Source organism: Bufo gargarizans, chromosome 2 (genome assembly GCF_014858855.1).
Source record: "Bufo gargarizans isolate SCDJY-AF-19 chromosome 2, ASM1485885v1, whole genome shotgun sequence".
NCBI classification, from domain to species: Eukaryota; Metazoa; Chordata; class Amphibia; order Anura; family Bufonidae; genus Bufo; species Bufo gargarizans.
In genome coordinates, this window is record NC_058081.1 from 39,221,119 (window position 1) to 39,248,496 (window position 27,378).

The 27,378-nt window shown below is 43.5% G+C and overlaps 1 protein-coding gene across 1 annotated transcript in view; it reads right to left on the reverse strand.

The window, feature by feature from the left end:
* TYK2 (tyrosine kinase 2) overlaps nucleotides 1-27,378 on the reverse strand; it is a 44,939-nt gene that overhangs the window by 15,978 nt on the left and 1,583 nt on the right. Inside the window, exons 2-15 of the mRNA XM_044278794.1 lie at nucleotides 23,994-24,173; nucleotides 23,274-23,397; nucleotides 21,422-21,575; nucleotides 19,855-20,018; nucleotides 16,681-17,053; nucleotides 12,341-12,532; nucleotides 11,946-12,103; nucleotides 9,940-10,057; nucleotides 8,532-8,712; nucleotides 7,332-7,450; nucleotides 2,116-2,286; nucleotides 1,131-1,218; nucleotides 920-1,047; nucleotides 59-194 (exon numbers count right to left, since the gene is read on the reverse strand). Coding sequence (XP_044134729.1) covers nucleotides 59-194; nucleotides 920-1,047; nucleotides 1,131-1,218; nucleotides 2,116-2,286; nucleotides 7,332-7,450; nucleotides 8,532-8,712; nucleotides 9,940-10,057; nucleotides 11,946-12,103; nucleotides 12,341-12,532; nucleotides 16,681-17,053; nucleotides 19,855-20,018; nucleotides 21,422-21,575; nucleotides 23,274-23,397; nucleotides 23,994-24,171 — 2,284 coding nt within the window. The 5' untranslated portion in view covers nucleotides 24,172-24,173. The remainder of the gene's footprint in view (nucleotides 1-58; nucleotides 195-919; nucleotides 1,048-1,130; nucleotides 1,219-2,115; nucleotides 2,287-7,331; nucleotides 7,451-8,531; nucleotides 8,713-9,939; nucleotides 10,058-11,945; nucleotides 12,104-12,340; nucleotides 12,533-16,680; nucleotides 17,054-19,854; nucleotides 20,019-21,421; nucleotides 21,576-23,273; nucleotides 23,398-23,993; nucleotides 24,174-27,378) is intronic.

Genomic DNA, 27,378 nt, shown 5'->3' on the forward strand with positions numbered 1-27,378 from the left:
GACATGTGGGACTTATAGACGGTAATCCACTCTTTCAGGTCTCTATATTATCCAGTACCTTCTCGAGACAGCACCGTGAAGGTCACTCCTGGGTCACTCAGCTTGATGAAAGGAGAAGATCCGTCCTCCAGACCTTTCCTGGCCAAAAGAATATTCTTTGCACAGACATTTCCATGGACCAAACGTTTATCTTCCTGCAGAAACACAAAGAACCCATTTAGCTACAGTTTGGGGACTATTACAAAACAGCATTGTCTGCAAGTAGCTAATATGGTCCTACAAGTAACAGGTCTGAAGAGGTCTCTCTACCAACAACGCCTTGCATATGGGAGCTGCAGCTGTGACTTACTTTCCACCCCATTTTAAGTGGGAGATACCCCTCTATGATGTTCATATCCTTAATAAATACTTTACTATTAATGTTTCCAACCCCAAACCACACATTAAAATAAATGTTCATCTTTCACAGTTTTGTTGAGTAACGGTTACTTATCCTGTACTGATCCTGAGTTACATATTATGCTCCAGAGCTGCACTCACTATTCTGCTGGTGGAGTCACTGTGTACATACATTACTTATCCTGTGCTTATCCTGAGTTACATCCTGTATTATACTCCAGAGCTGCACTCACTGTTCTGCTGGTGGAGTCACTGTGTACATACATTACATTACTTATCCTGTACTGATCCTGAGTTACATCCTGCATTATACTCCAGAGCTGTACTCACTGTTCTGCTGGTGGAGTCACTGTGTACATACATTACATTACTTATCCTGTACTGATCCTGAGTTACATCCTATATTATACTTCAGAGCTGCACTCACTATTCTGCAGCCTTCAGAACCAAACCTCTCTACGTCATAAACCTCCCAACTGGACATCAGATGAACCAGCGGACTAGAACATAAGACACTTACCAGATAGCTCAGGGCGCTCGCCAGCTGCCTGGCCACTGTGAATTTCCACCCGGCAGATATCAACGATTTATCCTTGCGTAAGCAAACGTCTAAAGGTCCGTGTTCAACGAACTCCTCCACCATGATATCTTGTATGAAAAAGAAAACAGACCCGTGGATATAAGCCTCTGGTGCACGCTCCATTCACTGCAGATATCCCGCCAATACTCACTCTCCGATTCCCGGACACAAACTCCATGGACAAACACTAGGTGGATATTAGACACCTGACTCATCAGACTAGCAGTCTCAAAGAACGCCTGTGAAAAGAAAGAAAGAAAAAAAAAAAAAAAAAGGGACAGTAAGCAGCGGTAAAGCTGGAGATGAATGTCATGGTGGTGGGCAATTACGCAAATATGAGAACACTTGTTAAAGAGAAAGGGCGCAGTGATGGCACCACAGAGCACCTGGCTGTGGACCATGTGCTGGATGGAGACCATAGGTATCTGGTATCACACAATGGTACCAGTGCTGATGTCGGCATCTTTGCAATAATATAAATGTCTCCATAGGGAAATGATTGTCCAATCCCTCCCCATCATTAGATGGAAAGCCAATTCACGGACCCTTGGTCACCTTTCTATGTATGACTCTAAGGTGGTCATAACACAGAAGGGTGAGAATGTCATCAGCTGGTGGCAACACAGATGTGCACAAGTAGTGACCAGTGGTGGTGGAAACAATGACATGCGTGAGGTGGGTGTAACAGATTACCAATGGAAAGCAGCCCATACACCTAGAGAGCTGCCATGAGAAGAGCCCGGAGGTTCATCTGCCCATGCGCTGATTGCCACAGACTCTTCTCTGGTAATTTAAGCTCTGTATGGAAACTTCTTTATATACATAAAGAAAGAGGCATAATATGCAGGTGGTTTGGGAGGACACAAATCCCTGACTGGTTCCCTTTAAGAAATGGAGGAATATGTGTAGGACAAGCCAGCGTTGGGTGGTGGCAACGCCGGAGGAGGCTGGTGTAAGAACAACCTGCTGGTTACGATGCCTGAACCCCAGTGCTTTGTGGTGGGCAGGATGGTACTGGCATATGACGATAAGGTAGAAAGAATGTGGATAATATCACAGAAGAAGTGACAGATGAACACAGCGGTCAGAGATGACTAGAGCATCTCATAAGGACACAAAGACACATGAAGACTCACCAGCGCGATGTCTTGGTGACTGGCATCCAGCACCTTCAGGACCACACGTAGATCATGGGAGTTATTGTTCAGTTCACGGTAATCGTAGTCCAAGTCTAGCTCACCGCTGCCACTCACTTTGAGAACCCCTTCATAGATATTAGTTCGGGTCCCCTGGCCCAAGTGGGATTTCTGCAAGCAGACAATATAGAGCTAAGTGTGACAGGAGGCCATTGTCAGGGTCCTTGTAGCTTAAAGAATTGGAGACGGAATGGAAATCCCAATGAGTCATGATACGTCGCCAAACGAACAACTCATTATAGAAAACATACTGAAAGAAATACAAAACATCACTACGAACCAATATATGCGACAATATTGGACAAATAATGCTAAATATCCATAAAAGACATAAAAAATCTAGGCTCACATACCTCCCACATAAACAAAATGGAGAAATTTATCACAGCCCATAATGACCTAAAAGACGCATACGACAATGCAGATTCTGAGATAAAATGGCTGAAGGAAAAAATAACGGCTCTAGAAAACAGATCGCACAGAAATAATGTAAAAATAGGAGGAATACCTGAAGAAGTCGACCCCCACCCCAATTTAGAAAACTACGTACAACAACTTCTCAAACAATTCTACCTACACGTGACAATATGCTGCTCATAATTGATCGAGCACACTGGATACCCAAATCTGAGCCCCCAAACGCTCCAAGAGATGTGCTAACTAGAATACGGTACATTTTTACCACATAAAAGATCAACTTCTACAAGAAAACAGAAGAAGGAAAGACCTACTTGAGGCCTATCAAAATATCCAAATTTTCCCCAGATCTTTCAGCAATGACTCTACAAGCAAGAAAAGATCTGTCTCCGGGAGAACAAAAATCCGATACAAATGGGGCTTCCCTACGAAAATAATCATTAAAAAAGACGATATTACATATATAATACGAAACCAAGAAGAAGGGGGAAAAACAACTACAACAATGGAACCCAACTCAAGCATCAAAACAAACACCCGCCCAAAACATCACCCCAAAAAAAACACACAAGAATGGAAGACCATCGGAAAAAGAGGCAATCACTCCTAAAACATCGGAACTAACCATACACCACTACCAAATGGCGCTAATCCGCCCAACCTGATCTCTCCGCCACACAGATTATAGACCTACTATAGGCAGTTTAACCATTTAGATTTGCATTTATTCTTGTTATGTAATATATTTTTTAAGATAAGTATTCCCTATGGTTGGACATGCCGATACTCAACATCACCCACCATACTGTCCTGCAAGATAAGTAGATATACACACACCACTACACACACACACACTAATTGAACATACATTATATCAAAAAGGTAAAATCTATTCCCTTTTTTTTTTTTTTTAAATAGGACTATACAAATTACCTCTTTTAATGCTTAAGGCCTAAATTGTCCCACTAAACGTTTCTTATTGTGGAACAAGGCAATATCTTTAAAATGTCATATTCTTTTCTCAAAAGAAACAGATTTTCATAAAGCTAAAACCCCTAAATGCAAACATTCTAACTTCTCACACATTCGCCAAAATATTCTCAAAAACTAAAAAAATAGCACAAGGCCCAATAATAATTGGCGGTGACTTCAATGATATTATGTTCCCAGATTTAGACTCCACTGCCCCATCTAGATGAAACTCTAATATACATAACCTTATTGTTAAAGAAGGCTACCTAGATATCTGGAGATGCCACCACGGAACCGAAAAAGACTATGTTTTTTTATTCTATACAAAACAACTCCTATTCCAGAATAGATAAGTTCCTCATAAGGGTACTTTCACACTTGCAGCAGAGGATTCCGGCAGGCAGTTCCGGAAATGCCGGATCAGTCTCTGCCGGATCAGTTTTGCCGGAACACTCTGGCCTGGATCCAGCATTAATGCATTTCAATGGGAAAAAATGCCGGATCCAGCATTCCGGCAAGTGTTCCGGAATTTTGGACGGAGATAAAACCGCAGCATGCTGTAGTATTATCTCCGTTCTAAAAAGTCAAAAAGACTGAAGACATCCTGATGCATCCTGAGCGGATTGCTCTCCATTTAGAATGCATGGGGATAAAACTGATCAGTCCTTTTCCGGTATAGAGCCCCTAGGACGGAACTCAATGCTGGAAAAGAATAACGCTAGTGTGAAAGTACCCTAAGTAGACCAGACCTACACAAAACCCATCAATTGGGAGTATCTCATGGTCAGACCATGCACCAACATCAATAGAAATTAAAGAACAAGGAAATTACACGCATAACTCAAGAATAAACAAATCTTGAAAATAAAAATGAACAAAAACCAAACCGATTCCAAAAATATAAAAAAACTCAGTCTAGAACTACAACAAACTCTTGCCAATCAATATGGAAAAATATTACTAAAATATAAAATGAATTTCTATGCTAACAATAAACCTGGAAAATTCCTCGCAAGACAAGCTAAAACCAAAGAAGCAAAACAAAGGATAGCTTGCTTACTTACTGACAGAACACAATCAAAAAGTAATAAAACCACAACAGATAGTCGAAAATTTTTAAAGAATATGACCCAAATATCACGCAAACTATCACCGATATTACTAACTTTTTAAAATCTATCAATCTACCAAAAATAAAATGATGAACAACTCAACTTTATCAACCCACCATTTAATAAAAACAGAAATTTTAAATGCTATAAAAAACCATTTAAAACTAGGCAAATCACCAGGGCCAGACGGCTTCACTAATAGATTTTATAAAGTATTTGCAGAGGAACTAACACCTAGTTTAGAAACTATATTCAATCTAGCTGCCGAAATAAAAGCCTTCCCAAACGAAATGCTGACAGCTACAATGATAACCCTACCAAAAGCAGGAAAAGACCCTACTACGCCACCTAATTTTCACCCAATTTCCTTATTAAACACGGACATCAAAATATATGCAAAAATAATAGCAAATAGATTAATTTATATTCTTCCCTTGATAATTAACCAAGACCAAGTTGGTTTTATTAAGGCCTTGTGCACACGATAGTGGTTTTTCTCGGCCTCCGTTCCGTTTTTTTTTTTGTGGATAGGATGGGGACCCATTCATTTCAATGGGTCAGCAACAAAATGCTGATAGTTCATCTGTTTGTGTTCCGTGTCCGTTGTCAGTGTTTCCCTTCAGCAAAAATAAATAAAAAATTGTGCATGTCTTACTTTTTTCACGTTTGCGGACAAGGATAGACATTTATTACAAGGGATCTGTGGGGGAAAAACGGATCCTCAAAAAAAAAAAAAAATTATAAATAATAACTGCGGACGCAAAAAACAACTGTCGTGTGCATGAGGCCTAAAGGAAGACAAAACTTTTGACGCTACATGTAGTATAATCAATCTTATAAAAACATTGTTAATCACTAAATATCCCTTCCTTCTTCCCATCATTGGACACTGAAAAAGCATTTGACAGGATACACAGGGGCTACCTAGAATAGGTACTACACAAATTTGGATTAAGTAACCACATAAATTCTGCCATTATGGCACTATACTCCAATCCTACAGGAAGAGTCTATTCCTCTGGTTATCTCTCAGTACCCTTCATGAGTAGTAACGGTACAAGACAAGGATGCCCCCTCTCTTCTTTAATTTTCGCATTATTAAAGGAACCCCTAGCAGAAATAATAGGTATTAAAGTAGGTACAACAGAACATAAAATTACATTATACGCTGACGATATAATATTAACATAAAAAAAAAATAATTCCACTAAATACACTAAAAACTAACCTTATCCAAATTTAATACAGATTTCATACTACAAAATAAAAGAAAATAAATCAAAAATTTTGAACATAAGCATTTCCGTAAAATACAATTGGAAATAACCGCATCACTCCCATATCAATAAGCAGCAGTTTTATTTGCTTTGGCGACAGGTTCTCTTTAACCCTGGGTTCACACCTGAGCGTTTTACAGCGCGTTCAAACGCGCTGTAAAACGCTTAAGACATGAAAACCAATGCTTCCCTATGGGAAGGGTTCACACCTGGGCGTTTTACAGCGCGTACGAACGCGCTGTAAAACGCCCGACGCTCAAACAAGTACTTGAGCTTCTTTGGGGCGTTTTGACGCGCGTTTGTGGCCATAGGACACTGCAGTCAATGACACAAACGCGCGTCAAACGCGCGTTTACTATTACAAAAAACGCGCATAAAAACGCGCGACAAAAACGCGCGTAAAACGCGCGTTTGAGGAACGCTTAGGTGTGAACCCAGGGTAAGAGATGAGTTCTTTAATGATGGGCCTCCCCTTTAGGGCTCATGCACACGACCGTATCCCCTCAGAGACATACAGTCCGTGAGCAGGCCATATGTCCCAGGGCAGCATAGATCGTGCGTACGGGAGCACACAGCACCTGAGGGTTAACTGCCGCTGATCTGCTGCCAGTACCCGCCTTATGTATTAAGGATTAATTATCATTGGTGGCGCAGTGCTCCCTACCTGGCTGTGGCCACAGGGTCCTCTCCCACCACCTTATTGGTGGCAGCATCTGATCGGAGCCCCATCAGTGTAATCCTGGGGCTCCGATCAGTTACCATGGCAGGCAGGATGCTACTGAAGCCCTGGCTGCCATAGTCAGCTCCCTGCTGATGTGTGCACAGGGCACAGAGCAGCAGGGAGAGTGAGAGGCACTAGTCACCCTGATCGAGCTCTATTAGGGTGAATAGGACAAGGGATTAAAAGATCCCAGGTTCTGGCCCCTAAGGGGAGAAACAGTTATTAAATAAAAAGTGTAAAAAATTTAAAAATAAATAAATAAATAAAAATATAAAAAAATCCTACCAAAATATTAAGTATAAATCACCCCCTTTCCCAAATTTCACATATAAAATATAAAAACAATAAATAAATAAACATATCACCACGTCATAAAAGTCCAAACTATTAAAATATATATTTTTTAAATCTATCCGGTGAATGCACGTGGCTTTTTTTGTTTCTTTCTTTGCGTGGTATCGAATGGTATCGGCGGTACTGTACACTGCCACTATATCTGTTGTTAATGCCCATGTTGTTTGGTTATAGACTTTTTATATGTTAATTTAAGAGGCGTTATTTTTGTCGCTGAAAATAAGGCTTTATAAAAAAAAGGTAAAAAAAAAAATGGCTCCTAGATTCCAAGGTAATTTGTCAAGCCCTGCCTTAAGCACATACCTGTGTGATCTCATTTTTTCGGATCTGGTGGAAGCTGAGCTGACTCAAGTTCAGACTCCGGGACAACGTGTTCTCCTTGCTGTTCTTCTCTTTCCGACAAATGGTTAAGTTGGAAACTTCTGAAAGTGGATGAAAGGTGTGGTACGTTAGAGGTGGTTAGATCTGTAGGCTCTCAGGGTATGTAATACCGCCTATGGCCTCCAATAATACATATGAGGTACATAAGCGGTCAGATAAAACATCGGCTCTATAACACAACACCCCATATTACTTACGGTCTCACAGGGGTTTTCTGAGATTTGTTTTTAACTGATCACCCGTCCTCCGGATAGGTCACAAGTAGTGTCAAGCAAACCTCTATTTACAAGTTCGGCATCCTAGCTTCGGTTATCTAAGAATTCCGTTATGGATTCCACTACCACGGACCACAACGGAATTCTATGACGGCATGCACCACGGAAGCCTATAAGAGGCATTCTGTATTGCATGCTGCCCATAGACTTCCATCATGACGGAATGCTATACAGAATGCCTCTTATAGGCTTCCGTGGTGCATGCCGTCATAGAATTCCGTTATGGTCCGTGGTAGCGGAATCCATAATGGAATTCTTAGATAACCCGAAGCTTGGATGCCGAACTTGTAAAACAGAAGTTCGCTCAATACTAGTTACCAGTAACTGATGGGTGAGGGTCCGACACCCAGGAGCCTCGCTGATCAGCTGCTTCAGAAGGCACTTGCGCTCACTAGGCCATGTGACATCACGTTCACTGGTCACATGACCTAGGCGCAGCTCAGCACAACCACTATACAATGTAGGGTGCTGTGGTGGGCCAGCAGGAAGGCGGCTGCGGTTCTACTGTCCCTGCCTTCTCAAACAGCCGATCGGCAGGGATCCCAGGTGTCGGACCCCGCTGATCTAATACGAACCTGTTTAGCCCCATTCAATAGTACTACAGTGTGAGCAGGTTTGCAGCATTGAAGTGTGAACACACCCCGAGACCTTCACATTATATACTGCACTCCTCTGCCGGACACAAGGGCAGACTTCTTGGATTATTCGGTGCCACAGTACAGGAATATTATGTTCATTTTTTAGCAGCTCCTACCCACTCCCAGAATTTGTCCAGTCTAGCAGCGCGGCCTGTGACCACTCGCCAGTTATCTTTCTCACACAGTAAATATCAGGACGGCGCTTGTACCTCCAGACTTTGGCAGGACACACTGCTTCACATGGAAGGCCTCCTGGCCAGATCTCAGTGTGCAGCCCCGCAGGTTGTCCGTTAACTCCTTGACGCCGGAGAAGACGCGGTCCCACTGTTCCAGTGTGTATATATCGTCCACTTTATCTATCCGGAACTGCCGATAGATTAACCCTTTATTCTACAAAATAATAAAAAAATAAATGAAAAAAAAATAAAATAAGAGACACTGATACACCATATATAACCACGTTCCTTCCTCCATATGGTCATCTCAACCAGTAACAGATAGAGTGACAACCACAACCACAGACCCAGAGCGCAACAGAGTCACTCCCTGAAAACTCTGATCTCTGCAATTCTACTGCTCTAATCATAAACCAGGAGGATCAGGATGAGCAGTCGCAGAGGGAGGATTATATATAATTTTATGTTGGATTCGTAGCTGCAATCTATAGGGTTCTGGAGGACTGGTTACGGTTCGAAATGCACAGGAATTTGTGGGGAAAACAGTGGAAAAAAGTTCTAATGTTTGAGACTTCAACGCGAAAAGCTGCAGAAAGGTCAGGAATATATATCTATATCTTAATGATCGGGCAGAGCGCCCCCCAAACAGCTCATCACAGAGAGAACTGTACGGCCGTACAGTTACAGACCGCTGCTCCGTCCTCTCTATCCCCTCCCCGCACTCATCTCTATGATCAGTGCAGCGAGGAAACAAGACCACTACCATTAGTGCTACCCCTACAATTCCCTCTCTCAGGGATATTAAAATTGACCATTGGTCTTCCTTGGACCACCAGGGATGCTCATATTAACCCCTTCACTGCCCTAAACCACAGGGATACTGGAATTTATCCCCTCACTCCCCAAGACCACCAAACACACCAACATTAACACCTTCACTGCCTACACCTCCAGGGATTCTGACACTAAGCAATATTAGAAATGTGCAGAACCTTTAATTACAGTAAGGCTACATGCACACGACCGTTGTGTGTTTTGTGGTCTGCAAAACACGGATGGCGTCCGTGTGGGTTCCGCAATTTGCGGAACGGCACGAACAGCCATTGATATAACTGCCTATTCTTGTCCGCAAAACGGACAAGAACAGGACAGGTTCTATTTTTTTTTGTGGGGCCACAGAACGGAGCAACGGATGCGGACAGCACACGGAGTGCTGTCCGCATTTTTTGCAGCCCCATTAAAGTGAACAGGTCCGCAACCGAGCCACACAAACTGCGGCTCGGATGCGGACCAAAACAATGGCCATGTGCATGAGGCCTTAATATGCGTTATTTGCATAAACCAGAAGCCCCCATACTGCAGTGTGACGTTAGTACCACCTCTGCCAGCCTCGCACAGCTCATACAGTCATGGGGGCCTGCCACCACTCTCTTTAACTGACCTGATTGGTTCCTTTCACAGTCATAATGAGCCGGGCAAAGTTGAATGCGCTCCAGCGGACAATGTACAGGCCGTCCTCCTGCTCCTCTCGTTTTAACTTCTGGACGACATACTGCTCCCTGTAACACCATAACAGACACAGCTGGTTAAGATGTGGCGGTATTAAATGCAGCAATATTTCGTTATATCCATATTAATACAGTGAAATTACTATAAATGTGGTTTCCACTTTTTAGATATTGATGACTTACCCTCAGGATAGGTCATCAATATCAGATTGGTGGAGGTTCAACACCTGGAACCCCCTACTCACCAGCTCTAGGTGCAGAAAAACATACCTATGGACGGAGCTGGAAGCAGGAGCCTCCATCTGCCATCTAGTGGCCATGCCAGGGTACTGCAGCTCGGCTCCTATGCACTTGAAACTATTATGTCTATATTTTTGTGGGGTGAGCTGTCATTTCTATCGATACCATTTTGGGGTACACACAATGCCTTGATCATTTTTATTCAATTTCTTTGGTAAGCGAGGTGACCAAAAAGTTACACTTCTGGCGTGATGGATAAATTACATGATATTTTAATAATTTGGACACTGCAATACCAATTATGTATATATTTAAAAAAAAAAATAAATTCCACATGAATATTTAAAAGGCCATGTACACCTTCAGGGAATTTTTTTTTTTTTTTTTTTTTTACAATTGCATTTTACTAATTTTGGTCTAAAAAAAACACTTATTTTTTTCAATTAGTCTTCATTTAAAATATCCCGCCATTCTGTCAAAGGGTTACGTTTTTGTCTAGCTGTGTGAAACGTACTTTCGTTTTGAGCCGGTCATCTAATAAACCTTCTCTCTCCATTACTAAAAGGTCATAAAACACTTATTTAAGCCACATTTTTTATTATAGTTAAATTCTTATCCTACTGATGAGTGTTTAGGGGGTCAGCAGGCAGGAGCAGGCAGCTGCCTGACAGAAATAGCAAAAATACAGAACATGATGCTAGAGAATCTCAAAACTGTACAGAGAAAGGGGATCAAAATATATATGTACAATGCAATAATAAAAATAAAGCCCCCCAAAAGGTGTCCATAGCCTATACATTTTGAATGTTGTAACTTGTTCTAAACAATAATTATTAACCATTGAATATGCCATCACTTGATCGCATGTACAATACACTGCAATACTTTCCTACCATTTTCCTATTCCGCCCTGCTAGAGCAGACAGTATTAGGGGAAGTAACATGGCATGCCTAGTGGGTCTTCACTATGCCCCCAGTTGCCATAATAACTGCTTGGTACCCTGTGACTGTTCTGGTTTGATGGGGAGTCAGAGCCATCACCACCCTAACCCCTCATGTGGTCACTACTACAGCAAGGATCGGTGTTATCGCTGGTCCTGTCCGTTGCAGGAGATTATTTGAAGTATGAAACAGCCAGCACTATGAGTGGAGCGAGATGAGCACCTCGGCCTCCTCCACACTCCCTTGTGACCTATTACATACAGTTACATCATAGGTCATTAAAGGGGTTGTCCCATCTCGACCTTTCATGGCCTAGATGTGCTGGCCCGGGGAGGCAGACTTACGGAGATGGCCAAGTTTGCCATGCTATGCTGTTTGAAAAGCTTCCAGTCACTACCATGGGAGTAACAGAAACAGTGGAGCGCTGGCCGTTCCTGTGACTCTGGCCACCACTTTCTGTGGGTCATTCCCATCTCAACCATGAAAGGTAGAGATGGTACATTCTCTTTAAGGGGTGAAGCCAGACAGTCTGTCATGGCCTAATAGGTAAATAATGATGGCTGAGCTAGACCTGGGGCCCTATGTCAGGCCAGTGGCCCTATGATCTGGTTGTGGCTTGAGCCCTTTGGCTAGGATTGGTTGCTCTCTGGAGAGGCAGGGTTGGCAGCGTACAGACTTAGACTTTCTAGGAGTCCAAGGAGACTATGAGAACTTGGCCCAGCCCCTGTCCTGTGTGTAACCGCCTTTAGACACGTACTGTAGTGGGCCGTGTATCCCGTTGACAATGCTCATCACCAGGCGCGGAGGGGCCACTTCATGACACAGGTAGTGGTTGGCGTCGGTGGTGAGTCTGAAGTATCCATCCACCAGTGAGACAAAAGACAGCGCCTCTTCATACGAAGGTAGAAGTATCTCCTGGAGACACAAAGGAAGAGGACTTTGATTACCACTTGATTTGCCGGAGAAAAGAGTCATCAGTTCATGGCAGCCCCTCATCTGCATACAAAATATTGTGACCGTTCCAAGTGCAGTCTTGGAAGACCACCAGCCGCATGATCTGGCCAACACTTATGATATCTACCTCCATTCTAACTAGAGTGAGAGTAGGGTGGGCGATAAGCAAGTGACAGCATAGGGAGAGAGCGCCCTCACCAGACAGCGGTTGTCCTGACAGTTGATGCTGACTCTGCTCTTGCCGATGACTATGTGAGTGATATCCTGGAAGTCACAGAACGGCTCCCACATGGGTTCACTGGTTTCGGTCGCTGGTTTTCCTGCCTTCTGTCCTTTGCCGCGGCTTCTCTTGCTGAAGTAATTTTTATGATGGCAGCTTTCCGTTGGCTCCTGCACAAGAGAAAGGAGAAAGATGACGTTTCAAGAAGAAATCCTGATCCACTACTGGGAGGTGAGAACATAAGGTGGGCAGCGGGATTGGACGACCATCTAATGAGGGTGGAGGACGCACCCATCAGGTGGGACACAAGGATAGGGCTGTTACATGGGGCTGCAAGGAGAGATAGATGTTGGCCGAATGAGATATGACCAACTACTGTGTCCACAAAGGGGTTGCCCCGCTGAGAAAACTTGCGTGTCTGATCAGGGGGTGCATACTTACCAATGTTTTAGTGGGTTAAAAATAATAAAAAATAATCAGACAGTCCTGCCAAATTCGGAACAGTTGGCCACTATGGGGGTGGTCTGACTGCTGGTGCTTACGCCAAATCACAAGAGCGGGGGCCTGTGCTTTCCGTCTGAATGAAACGGCAGACACGCATACATGGCAGCGTCTCCATTCAGCTCTGAGATTGCCGGAGATAGCGCACTAGAGCGATCTTGACAGTCCCACAGAGCGGCACTGGGCATGTCCCTATGTAAACAGGGAGAAGGGACCCCCGTTCTTGGGATTGGCGGGGACCCAGCAGTCAGATCACTACTGACCAGACATCTGTGGATACGGGATAAGTTGCCTTAATGAGATAACCCCTTCAAAGGGGTTTTCCTGTTCATCTAAATGATTTTATAATGAAGAGCTCTACAACCTTCTAAGTTTGCTGAGATTGGTTGCTATAGGCAACAAGGCCCGCTTTCCTGTTAGACCGTGGGGGAGATTTATAAAGCGGTCTAAAAGAAAAACGGACTGTCACCCATCGCAACCAATCACAGCAGTTGTCAACTCACATTATGCTCTGGTAAAATGAAAGCTGTGCTGCGATTGGTGGATATGCTGTGGATATGACAGTTTCATAAATCTGCCCCAATGTTCACACATGAGGCCCACCCGTTTCAATTCCTCTCATGAAATCTGTCTAACAGGAAAACAGGCCTTGTTGGCCATAGCAACCAATCGCAGCAAAGCTTTCATTTTTCCAGGGCAGTTTGAGAAATGAAAGCTGAGCTCTGATTGGCTCCTATGTGGACGAGGCCTAATTTCCTGTTAGACAGCTTTGATAAATGAGGGCCTTGTCTTTTAGCCCCTCTCAGTTTACAAAACCTGCTTAAGCTAAACCTGACAGACTCCAACATGGCCACAGTGGTTTTTTTAGACACCGTCGTGGTCAAGACGCAGCTGATATAGTACTGCCATTATTTTCACTGTCGAGGTGTGAACAAGACCTTTACATAGGGTTTCACTTTCTCAAGATCTCCACTACTTTATATTGAACTATTATAAACAGAGATCTCCTCTGAACCCAATTCCACCCAAATGGGGTTTTTGGACAATCCCCAGAAGGGTGTCCTTTACAATAAGCAGATGACAAAGTGTCCTGCTGCCAGCGATCAGCTGCAATCTGTGGGGAAACCCAGCCAGAAGTGCTCAATATCCCTGCAGTGCCTCCACAGGAGAAATTAAGTATTACACAGTATTCATTCAAATTAATGGGTTGTATGTGGCACATGGGACAGGAAAGGTCCTCAAGAGTAGGAGACATTCCTTTTATCTGCTGTCCGCTCTGTCCAATAGAACAGAATCCCTTCTATTTGCAGCCCCTTTAACCCCTTAGGGACCGGGCTCATTTTCACCTTAAGGACCAGGCCATTTTTTTGCTAATCTGACCAGTGTCACTATGCGTGATTAACTTTAAAACGCTTTGACTTATCCAAGCCATTCTGAGACAGTTTTTTCGTCACATATTGTACTTCATGACACTGGTAAAATGGAGTAAAAAAAATAATAATTTATTTATAAAAATTTTTTTAAAAATACCATATTTACCAAAACTTAGCAAAATTTTCAAATTTCCAAGTTTCAATTTCTCTACTTTTATAATGCATAGTAATACCTACAAAAATAGTTATTACTTTACATTCCCCATATGTCTACATGTCTGGATCATTTTGGGAATGACATTTTATTTTTTGGGGACGTTACAAGGCTTAGAAGTTTAGAAGCAAAAACCCACTTTTTAAAAGGACCAGTTCAGGTCTGAAGTCACTTTGTGAGGCTTACACAATAGAAACCACCCAAAAATGACCCCATTCTAGAAACTACACCCCTCAAGATATTTAAAACTGATTTTACAAACGTCGTTAATCCTTTAGGTGTTCCACAACAGTTAATGGCAAATGGAGATAAAATTTCTGAATGTCGATTTTTGGGCAAATTTTCCATTTTAATCAATTTTTTCCAGTAACAAAGCAAGGGTTAACAGCCAAACAAAACTCAATATTTATTGAAAATAAAAACGTTGTCAAAGCAGCCATTTTTTTTGTCACCTTACATCACAAAAAGTGTAATGGCAAGCGATCAAAAAGAGCAGCGGGTGATGGGGAGGGAGGGGCGCCCCCTCCCTCTCCCATTGGGTGCTGAAAAGGCACAGCAGCCCCAGATCAGAGAGGGAGGGAGCTCCCTCCCTGTTAACCTCTTCCATACAGCGGTCCGTGGCACGGAAGGGGTTAAACGGCTGACATCCGTGGATCAGAAACTTCCGAAAGCATTGACCCAGGGTCCCTGCTAAATGATTTCAGCAGGCACCCAGTTCCGATCACCGCCCTCTGCGCGGCGGTGATCGGAACTACACAGGACGTACCTTGTACTCATTTTGATCTTTATTAAAAATCTTCAGTATAACTACTCATTCTCGCCAGCTGGTGGCTCATGTGAAGCCTAATCTCTTATCTCCTGAGCTCAAACACTCATTTAAAAGCTACGTAAACCTTTGGGGGCAATTTTTTTTATTATTGCATTGTACTCATTACGAGCTAAAAATCATATTTAAAATATGAAACCTTTTTTTCTGTACAGGGCTGAGACGCTCTAATAGATGGATCTGAATTTTCTCTCTGCTCCGTCAGAAGACGGGCTCCTTATCTTTGCTCTATGACATTATAAACACATAGTTCAGTTCTTAACTTACTGATAAGAATGTGGCTTAAATAAGTGTTTATGACCTCTCAGTAGTTTAGAGATTAGAGTTATTAGATGAGGGCACAAAGTGAAAGTAGGATGCATACCGTTAGAAAAACAGTTATCCCTTTGTGACAGAATGGCTAAATATTTTTAATAAAGACCAATTGAAAAGATTATTTTTTGCCCCAAATTAGTAAAATGAAATCTTAAAAAATGCCCTGGAAGGTGTACATAGCCTTTAAGGTTTTGGCACTCACATTACGGCTTATGTAATTAATTTTATTTACATTACATGAGACGCTCTGCTCGCACCTAAGGCTGGGTTCACACCTGAGCATTTTACAGCGCGTTCCTACGCGCTGTAAAACGCTCAACAAGGAGAAACCAATGCTTCCCTATAGGAATGGTTCTCACCTGGGCGTTTTACAGCGCGTACGATCGCGCTGTAAAACGCCCAACGCCCCAAGAAGTACATGAGCTTCTTTGGGGCGTCTTGTCGCGCGTTCCCGTACATAGACTTTCGGGAACGCGCGACAATGGGCGTTCGCTTGTCTCTGTATGCGCGATTGCAAACGCCGGTACAATCGCGCATACAGAGCGCTCAGGTGTGAACCCAGCGTAAAGACAAAATACAAATTCTGCTATGTGGGCACCTGACTGACAAATTTCCAGAACTGTCAGAGTCTAAACATCTTAGCAACCACAGTACATTGCTTGCTCTTAAAGGGGTATTTCCATCTGGGACATTGGTGGCATATCGCTAGGATATGCCCCCAACGTCTGATAGGCAACGGTCCCAGAGGGACCTGCACCTATGCTTAGAATGGAGTCTGCAAAGCGCCAGAGGGGCTGGCAAACATAGTAGGGCCAGCGCTCTGCTAATTTCAGCACTCGCATAGGTATGAATGGAGGGCGGCTGAGCATGCACAGTGCGCCCTCCGTCACTTTGCAGTCTCCATTCTAAGCTCCTATCAGACATTGGGGGCATATCGAAGCGATATGCCCCCAATGTCCGAGATGAGAATACTCCTTTAACAGAGAACCGGCGGAATGTAGTAGTCCGCTTTGGAGGTGAATGGAGAGGGGACACTCAGTACAGGATACAATTTTTCTGAGTTACTGACAACCCATACAACAAGCTCACCTCTTCTTTCTTCTGCCTCCACTGGATCCCCTCCATTCCGCTAACCAGGACCTGGTGTGTGGTCGTCGCCCTGCTCACAGACTCGCCGTGGTCCACGTAGCCCCCATTGATATACAACGGGAGCTTCTCCCCTTCCGTGGGAAGCTCCAGGCTCAGAGTCCTAAACATCTCGCAGCCAAATCTGGGTGCCAGGTTTTCCAGGGTGGACAGGTACTTGTACATGACGTCCTCCTCGCTCAGCTTCCCGGCGCTCACCGTGTGCAGGTGGAAGTGACGGACAAATTTCTTAAAGACACTCCTCATGCGGAACTTAGTAAGGTAGTTGTTCTGCTGGATCTGCCGGCAGAAGGACTTTGGGATGCATTCCTTAAAGCTGTGGAGAAAAGCCATAAGAGGCTGTCAGTCCAATGGTCAAAAACTTGGGCAAAAAAAAAAAAAAAGGGGGCGCACTTGCCCACAGCAACTCATTTATAAGCGGTCATGTTCTACATGTGAAGCATCTTTCTTATGGGGCCCTAGTTCAGAACAATGTCTCTTTGTGGAAACATGGCTGTGTCCAAAAACAGCTCCATATTTGTTCTCTGACCCACGTGGTGAGAGCGATTACGTCAGCGAATGTCCTTCAAAAAGAACAAAGAAGAGGATCCCGGCTGCGCGATCAAGTGGATGAGGTGAGTAATGTTTTTTTTATTTTTTAACCTTTAATTGACATTATACTTAGCATTCTGTATTGAAGAATGCTATTTTCCATTATAACCATGTTATAATGGAAAAATAATAAAATCTACAGAACACCAAACCCAAACCTCAGTGAAGTCTGGGTACCACATTCAGTATTTTCTCATGCGCATGCAAAACGCATTGCACTCGCGTGGAAACAAAACTGAACAATGGAACGCAATCGCAGTCAAAACTGACTGAAATTGCGTTCCTACTCGCACGATTTATCCTGAACGCACCTGCATTGCATTCGGCCCTCGCCCGTGTTAGGCTACTTTCACACTTGCGGCAGTGTGATCCGGCGGGCAGTGCTGTCGTCGGAACTGGCCGCCGGATCCGCCGCTGACTGAAAGCATTTGTGAGACGGATCCGGATGCGGATCCGTCTCACAAATGCATTGCAAGGACGGATCAGTCTCTCCGCTTGTCATGCGGACCGACTGATCCGTCTTGTACATTTTTCTCATTTTTACCGATCTGCGCATGCTCATGCCGGAACGACGGATCCGGCATTCCGGTATTCTGAATGCCGGATCCGGCGCTAATACATTCCTATGGGAAAAAATGCCGGATCCGGCGTTCAGGCGAGTCTTCAGTTCTTTTCGCCGGAGAGAAAACCGTAGCATGCTACGGTTTTCTCTTTTGCCTGATCAGTCAAAACAACTGAACTGAAGACATCCTGATGCAAACTGAACAGATTACTCTCCATTCAGAATGCATGGGGATAATACTGATCAGTTCTTTTCCGGTATAGAGCCGCTGTGACGGAACTCTGTGCCGGAAAAGAAAAACGCAAGTGTGAAAGTACCCTAAAGGGGGCCTGAGTAGTTTAGAGATTAGGGTTATTAGATGACCAACACAAAGAGAAAGTACCAGTCACACAGCTAGAAAAACAGTTAACCCTTTGTGACAGAATGTTTTTTTTTTTTTTTTTTTTTTTTTTTATAAAAGTCAATTGAAAATATGATTTTTAGCAAAAATTGGTTAACTGCAATCATAAAAAATAAAAATTTAAAAAATAAATAAAAAACTGCCTCCAAAAAGGTGCAGCCGTGTTTTACTAATCATGTCATTTTAAGGGAATGTGTTGTCAGAAAATGACCTTTTGTTTAAATCATGTTTTTTTTTTGTGAAGTCATATTTCATTTTTTATGTTCATATCCATTTAGAAAAACTAAAATCCTTCAGTTTTGCACTCGCCACCAAGACTAATAGGAGGCACCAGATCACTTTCCAGTAGTCACCTCCTTATCATTACAGGAAGGATTACAATGACAGATATCACCTCTACATAGATAACACTGGATCCACCATTCACAATAGGTGAAATAACAGCTATATATAATCTACTCCCTCCTGACCTCTGCACAGGTCACCGAGCATGCCCAGAAAACTCTCCCATAAAAGTCAATGGGGCGCCCTCCTGTCTATTGTGTCTATGGCTCACTGGGGCTGCTGTAAAGCAATTCCTAAAATGTAGTTAAGAACAGCTCAGGCAAGACGGCTGCCCCCATAATCATGTTCACGAAATGGAATACAAAAACTCTGCAATCAGAAAATAAAAACAGGAGGCGTGTCATTATCTGGTTTTAATGGTAGAAAGAAAAAAAAAAAAAAAGTTTTTGGTGACACATTCCCTTTAAACGTTTTTTTGACCCCCTGGTCCTTTATGCGCCACACACTAATAAACTGGAGTTTACACATGCCCAATGTGTGCAAGGCTCACATATAGGCACAGTGTTACAGGGTCCAATGCTTTACACTGCTGCTCTGCTTGTTCAGACTAGATTGGGCGGGGGAGGGGGATATAAAGAGACTTACCACCCCACAAGTAAGTACATACCGACACCATTTCTGGATCAACCTCAATTATGCCAGAACCCGAAGACCCATTGTAAGGATAACCAGGCTGCCAATTCTACAAAAACAGCGCCACACCTGTGCATAGGCTGTATGACAGATCGCAACCCCGCCCAACTCATTTAAATGGAAGCAAGATGTAATACCGCAAACCACCTATGGACAGAAGTGGCACCGTTCCTGGAAGAAGGCGACCGTGTTTTTTTTTTTTTTTTTTTAACCTGTACAAGGAATTTAATTAATTGAAAAAAAAAAAAAAAAAAAAAAAAAAAAAAAAAAAGGTTCTCTTTAAAAAAAAAAAAAAAAACTGTAGGTTCACATTTTCGATGAATTACTGAGAAAACTTATTTGCATCTTTGCTTGTGAAATAGAAGATAAGATGGCGGCTTCCTCAGAACTGAGAGAATATCATAGAGCGTAAAGAGGAGGTAATAAACTCAACCGCACTGAATGAATGTGTGTTCTCGTACACCCTCATCAGCTCCATAACCCACTTGAAGATGCCACCTCTGCTAGAATGGTATGGTCCATAGAAATGTCTGGGAACGGTGTACACTAGTCTAGGGGGCAGCACTGATCCTGGAAGAATACCCACCTAATCTGCTTGGCCACCTCTTCCAGCGAGACTTTCTTCTTGATGGCAATGTGTGAAAGGTGAAGGACGGCCATGCCCAAGCTCTCGTTCTTAAACTTGTGGACGTCCTGCTCAGTGTGGAAGTCCTTCAGTGATACCACATCATTCACAAAGTCAAACTTGCCCTGCAAGAAATGCAAAGTCAACCAGGGCACCCTTGTGAAGTTGATACAAATTGGAAGACCTATCCAGGGTGCATCAGAGGACCCCTGCCACCTGATGTTAGATCATGCCTAGAATGCTTTCTCCTCAAGACTATACATCTTACTAAAGTCACCGTTTCCATAAAAAAATATAAATAAATAAATTTTGCCCTTTCACCTTTTCCCCTCAGCAACACTGAAAATGTGTTCCCAGTCAGTGTCTTTCCCACTCTGGCAGCCACACAGTTAAAAGTTTCCCTATCCTCCCTATTCACATCAATGGGACTTCCAAAAAGCGCTGAGCAAGCACGCTTGGCTATTTTCAGATGTCCTGTAGCAGATAATGGAGAGCAAGCCGCCCACTTGTGGTCACCTCTCCATTCAACTCTATGGAACTTCTGAAAATAGCCAAAGCTCCTTTTTAGAAGTCCCACAGCAGTTAATGGAGGGTGGTCATGAGTGTGTGGCTTGCTCCCCCCGTTCACATCGGGGGAAGGACACATCTGGAGATGGGAGCGAGTCCTAAGAGGTGGAACACACACCTAACAGATATTAAAAGGGTTGGCCCATCTTGAACATTGGGGATTCAGCTATTTTCGGAAGATCCATTGACATGATTGGGAAGCGCACCACGCAAGTTCGGCCACCGTTCCAATCACTTCTATAGCCGGCTTTTTCCGTAAGCCCCATAGAACTGAAAGGAGGGCGGCTGCACATGCGTTGTACGCCCTCCAGCACTTTGAAGGCTCCATTGCAAGCATAAGTGGGTTCCTGAGGTGGGACCTGCACCTATCAGACATTGGGGACATATCCTAGAGATATGCCCCCATTGTCCAAGACGGGAATACACCTTTAATGGCCTATCACATCAATATGCCATAAATGTACCAGATGGGAACACCCCTTTAAAAACAAGCTCCTCTCATCCTCAAACCTACAACGGGGAGGCTTTGGAGAGCATTAGGCTACAAAGTCTCCTCAGCCTAAAAAAAAAAAAAAAAAAAAAAAAAGGCAGAGGACTTAGGCGGCATCACCTCTGGTATAATGATTGGCATGGTTGGTAAGAGGATCAGAGCTGTTTTTTCAAGTGCAACCAAAAATCTGGATTGGAAGGTCATCTTATGAATACATGGACATCACAGACTCGTGCCCTCTAATAGCCTAATGTTCCCATTACACAGGGGATAGCCAATGGTAGAACTAGAGGCAGTATCAATAATAGCAATGTAATACCACTAACCGCATGGACAGGTGGACTTCAGCCTACTGATATGAGGCCCAGTGTGTATAAAGATCACAAACTGCATCACCTCCAGTATGGCAGGAGGCCAGTGTTTACCCCATGGCTAGAATGACTCATCATGCATCTATCCATACAACATTACCTGCTCAAACAGGTACTCAAATGATGCCAGGTCCAGGATGGCACTAGACTGCTCAGTCCGACTCTTGTCTTCACTACTGTCACTGATCTTGGGGACGTTGCGACAAACTACTGGTTCCTTCTCATTCATCCCATGCCAGTTCCGAAAATAATACCTGAAACAGCCAAAAGAAAGGTTGAATGTAATGTCTTAAACGGGTTAGACCATCTGTGACATTGACTGCATATCACTAAGATCAATGTCAATGGGTGTAGGACCCGCACTTATCTCCAGAAATACTATGCTATGGAAGTTCCAAAAATAGCTGAGCAAGCGCACACGGCTACTTTCAGAATCTCATACTATGTACTGATGGTAGCTGCACCTGCGTGGCCATTGCGTGGAGATTGGAGTGGAACCTACACCAATGTGACACTGATGGTATATCCTAGAGATATGCCATCAATGTGCCAGATGGGCCAACCCCTTTAAGAATGCGGTATACTGTAGACTTTAAAACACTAGTGACTTTTCTTTCTTTTTTTCGTCTCTGCATCTGAAGCCATCGACATACTCATGTGAGGACTTGTTTTTGAGGGACAAATTGCATTTTTTTTTAATACCACCATTTGAGGGTACATTTAATGTGTGGTATAACCAAAAACAACCTGGGGTTTTGTTTTTATGATGTTTACTGTGTGCAACATGATAACTTTATTCTGCCCACAACACATTTGTATAGCTTTTTGTTCTTATTCTATTTTTGGACAAAAAACTAAATTTAACATAATTTGTTATTGTGTCATTATGAACATGGCAATGCAATTAAGTAATTTTACATGCATGAAGTCATTTGTAAGCAAAAAAAAAAAAAAGGGAGATGGGGGTTCATTTTTTATTTCTACTATATTATACTTCTGTATAGCAGTGTATTATGTCAGTTACAAGAAATATGACGAAGCTTATCGGGAGAGGTTATATGGAGTAATAGGAGGAGATATAGGAGAGGTTATATGGAGTAATAGGAGGAGATATAGGGGAGGATATATGGAGTAATAGGAGGAGATATAGGAGAGGTTATATGGAGTAATAGGAGGAGATATAGGAGAGGTTATATGGAGTAATAGGAGGAGATATAGGAGAGGTTATATGGAGTAATAGGAGGAGATATAGGAGAGGTTATATGGAGTAATAGGAGGAGATATAGGAGAGGTTATATAGAGTAATAGGAGGAGATATAGGAGAGGTTATATGGAGTAATAGGATGAGATATAGGAGAGGATATATGGAGTAATAGGAGGAGATATAGGAGAGGTTATATGGAGTAATAGGAGGAGATATAGGAGAGGTTATATGGAGTAATAGGAGGAGATACAGGAGAGGTTATATGGAGTAATAGGAGGAGATATAGGAGAGGTTATATGGAGTAATAGGAGGAGATATAGGAGAGGATATATGGAGTAATAGGAGGAGATATAGGAGAGGTTATATGGAGTAATAGGAGGAGATATAGGAGAGGTTATATAGAATAATAGGAGGAGATATAGGAGAGGTTATATGGAGTAATAGGAGGAGATATAGGAGAGGTTATATGGAGTAATAGAAGGAGATATAGGAGAGGTTATATGGAGTAATAGGAGCAGATATAGGAGAGGTTATATGGAGTAATAGGATGAGATATAGGAGAGGTTATATGGAGTATTAGGAGGAGATATAGGAGAGGTTATATGGAGTATTAGGAGGAGATATAGGAGAGGTTATATGGAGTATTAGGAGGAGATATAGGAGAGGTTATATAGAGTATTAGGAGGAGATATAGGAGGGGTTATATGGGGTAACAAATAATTTATATACAGGTTATTACATCACTTACCTCATCCGAAAGTGGAGAAGTAGTTTCATATCTTTTGTGATCTTGAATTCATGATTTGGAGGATACCAGTATTTCTCCTGCACATCATACAGAGCAAACAAGGTATAGCAGAGCGGTGTAATTCCTGCAGAGAGACGCACGGCAGAGATCAGCTCATGCTGCAGCGCAGTTCACACCTTAGTATCCTCATGGCTGATTTAGGGTACTTTCACGCTTGCGTTTTTCTTTTCCGGTATTGAGTTCTGTCCTAGGGGCTCTATACCGGAAAAGAACTGATCAGTTTCATCCCCATGCATTCTGAATGGAGAGCGATCCGTTCAGGATGCATCAGGATGTCTTTTTGACTGATCAGGACGGAGGTAATATCGCAGCATGCTACGGTTTTATCTCCGGTCAAAAAAAACTCAACTTTTGCCTGAATGCCGGCATTTTTTTTCCCATAGGAATGCATTAGTGCCGGATCCGTCCTTCCGGTCTGTGAAAAAAAATAAATGCAGGATCCGTTTTTCCGGATGACACCAGAAAGACGGATCCGGGATTTCAATGCATTTGTAAGACGGTTCAGGATCCTGGTCAGTCTTACAAATGCCATCAGTTTGCATACGTTTTGACGGATCCGGCAGGCAGTTCCGGCGACGGAACTGCTTGTCTGATTACTCTGCCGCAAGTGAGAAAGTAGCCTTAACCATTGGCTGGCAGCACATCCGGTTAGTTACTCACCCAGCCTCTGTGCCACGTGAATACAGATCTCCTCGGCTGTGGCGACGCTCTGAGTAAAGCTGACGTAGTGCTCCTTTCCGTTGCTCCAATAGAGAAACACCCTGAGGCCGGCTCCGGTGAAGGTGCAGCCTTCCATGTCCGAGTCGCTGTTTCTCACCGTGCACTGACACAAAGCCATCACTAGAGGGCAGAGCAGAGAACACATGGTCATTACAAGGATGCCTGTGTACCCGGGCACAGCATCCGCTTTCTGTATCACATTACATAACATCAGGAAATCCCCGGGATGTCACAATAGCTGCTTTATGCACTACAGGGAGACAATCACCAAGAGGGATAATACAAGTGCTGACCGTGCGCTATTCTCCCGTGTTATCGCCCATTCCAGAGCGAAGGAAGGGAAATCAAGAGATACCGGATGTCCAGTGGCGAATAAACCACGACTGGCCTCATGAAAAGTGTCCATATGGGCGATCAGCCAGCTTTCCACAGCTACTGAGAAAATACAGGTGCAAAAATACTGACACCCACCCATATGTCAAATCCTTCCCATCATACCGTACTTTCACACCCGCCATTGCCATAATGCCTGCAATTGGGAAAATGTCCGATTTTATTTTTTTATAAAATTTACAGGGTTAAAATGTTTACCGGGACTTAGTCCATGATTGATGTAAGAAATGAGAATCAGACATCATCTAGGACATGACCGCCCTGTACCTCACATGGACCCAGAGCTACCGCCATTCATTGCCGCAATTGCCCAGCTAGATTATCTTCAGCCTGGCATCTCCCTGTAACTGCTACCGCTTCTAACACAACATATAGCTGGCGGCCGCTGAAGATTTAAACTGAGCATGTGCGACCACCTGAGTGAGACGGACAAAAAAAAACAGAAAAGAACAGCAGGTGGCGCTAAATAGACAGATTTCAGGAAACATCTCACTGGCTAAACAAATTTGAAATTGCAAAGGTTTTCAGATCCAAGGGCTGGTTTGAAAAAATCTCAGATATGTTTTGTGACACAGACCTGATTACTGATCACCTATTAGGATTGGTCATCAATATCTGGCTCAGCGCTGGTCAAACTCCAGGCACCCCTGCCGATCAATTGTTGGAAATGCTCGGGTAAGAGCTGCTGCGGCGTCAGTCGGTCAAACTGAAGTGAAAGGGAATAAGCTGCAATACCAAGCACAGCCACTATCCAATGTAGGGCGCTGTGCTCAGTATACTGTGAAGCAGCTGCAGTGCTCGGCTGAGCAACTCAGACCCTTCAAACAGATGATCGTGGGGGTGCCGGGAGCCGGTCCCCACTGGCCTGATATTGAGGACCTATCCTGAGCATAGCTCATCCATATTTTAGTACCAGAAAACCCCTCCGATTAGGGGAGGGACCCGCTTTTATAAAACATATGTGTGAGGGCTTATGCACACGACCATATGTATTATATGGTCCGCAAACCACGGATCCATTGTGACAATGCCTTTGGCCCCTTTCACACGAGCGAGTATTCCGCACGGGTGCAATGCGTGATGCGCCCGCACGGAATCCTGACCCATTCATTTCAATGGGGCTGTGTACATGAGCATTGGTTTTCACGCATCACTTGTGCGTCGCGTTAGGGAAAAAAAATAAAAAAATAAAAAAAATAAAAAATAAAAATCGCAGCATGTTCTATAGAAGTGAATGGAGCTGCGTGAAAATTGCAATCACATCCGCAAGCAAGTGTGGATGCAATGCGTTTTTCACGGATGGTTGCCAAGAGATGTTGTTTGTAAACAGTTTTTTATCACACGCGTGCAAAACGCATCACACCTACGCGATAAAAACAATGCGATCGCAAACAAAACTGTATGGACTTTCTTGCGAAATTGCGCAGTTTTCACTGAACGCATCCGCAATCCATCCGTACACGGTCGTCTGCAAAGTACCTTTCTTTGTCCACAAAACGGACAAGAGTAGAATATGTTAAATTTTTGGCAGAACGTACTTGCGGACATACGGATACAGAATGAAAATGGAGTCATTTCCGGTTTTTTTTTGCCGCCCCATTGAAATGAATGCTTCTGCATATGGGCCAAAACAAAAAAAAGGAAGGGACATGGACAAAAAAATATGTTTGTGTGAATGAGTCCTGTAGCATTCACACTGTGCGCAATCAGACCATTTATTTCAAAGGGCGCAGTGTAATGCTCCACGTATCCTGTGGTGGCGCTGCAGAGAATTGGAACACTTGCTGCTAGGATCCCCAATACACGACTCCCTGTAGACAACCTCTTTAAATTCTCAAAAGGAGTTCAGCCGACTTTACAATGTATTTGGACACCAGAAGGTTCACAGAATTTGTGGCACGATAGTCATGAACTAGGTAGCCCAGGATGAACATAAAGGGAGTTGTAACAGACGAGAAATAGGCAGCTGCTTTCTTCCAGAAATAGCGCCACCCTTGTACATAGCTACGACTACGACTCGTACAGCCCAGCGGTACTCTAACACAGTGCGGCTGTGTCACAACTGTGCCATGTGGTGGTGCCCTCATAATCCTGCCCAACTGTGCCCTACAAGGTAGAATCTGCCTGACTACCCAACACGTCAACCACAAAGGGCAGAGAAGGTGGAAGGAGATGGGAAAAAGGTCGCAATGTCTACCACATGAAGAATGGAGCAATGAGCAGAACAGAAGAAGTATGGACAGGGGAAGAAGACAGGAGAGGAAGCTCCTGAGATATGCTCTTATATGTGATAGCACCTAAAAGATGGAAGCTACTGAGATATGCCCTCCTCTGTGATAATACCTAGAACAGGGATCAGCAACCTTCGGCACTCCAGCTGTACGGAAACTACAACTCCCAGCATCTTATTTTCACTTGCTGACCCCTAACCTAGAAGATGGAAGCTCCTGAGATATGACCTCATCATTTGATAATACCTAGAAGATGGAGGCTCCAGAGATATGATCTCATCTGTGGTAATACCTAGAAGATGTGATGACCTCACATAACCGGGTCATCTGTTACATACATGTTAATATTTCCACCACAAGCGTACGGTGGAGCCTCACCAAGTATGACCTTTCCAGCCCACACCTACACATCCTTTGTTCCACCAGCTTTCTATCGGCCCCTGCAAGTTCTGACTTGCCACATCTTCACCACGAATGTCTGAAAGAGCCTATTCTTTCTATCATCAGTGACCTTCATAGGACTCAATAATAATAAGAAAACACATTGTGGCTTCTGTTACCAGGAGGAAACGGCAGATAAAACCCGTTCTTCTGTAAACAGCGAGACCGACGTGCGCCAAAATTATTATTAAATAGGTGGCACGGTGAGGAAACAAACTGGGGGATGGGGCCGGAACCACCTCCAGGCATTGGTATGAGAG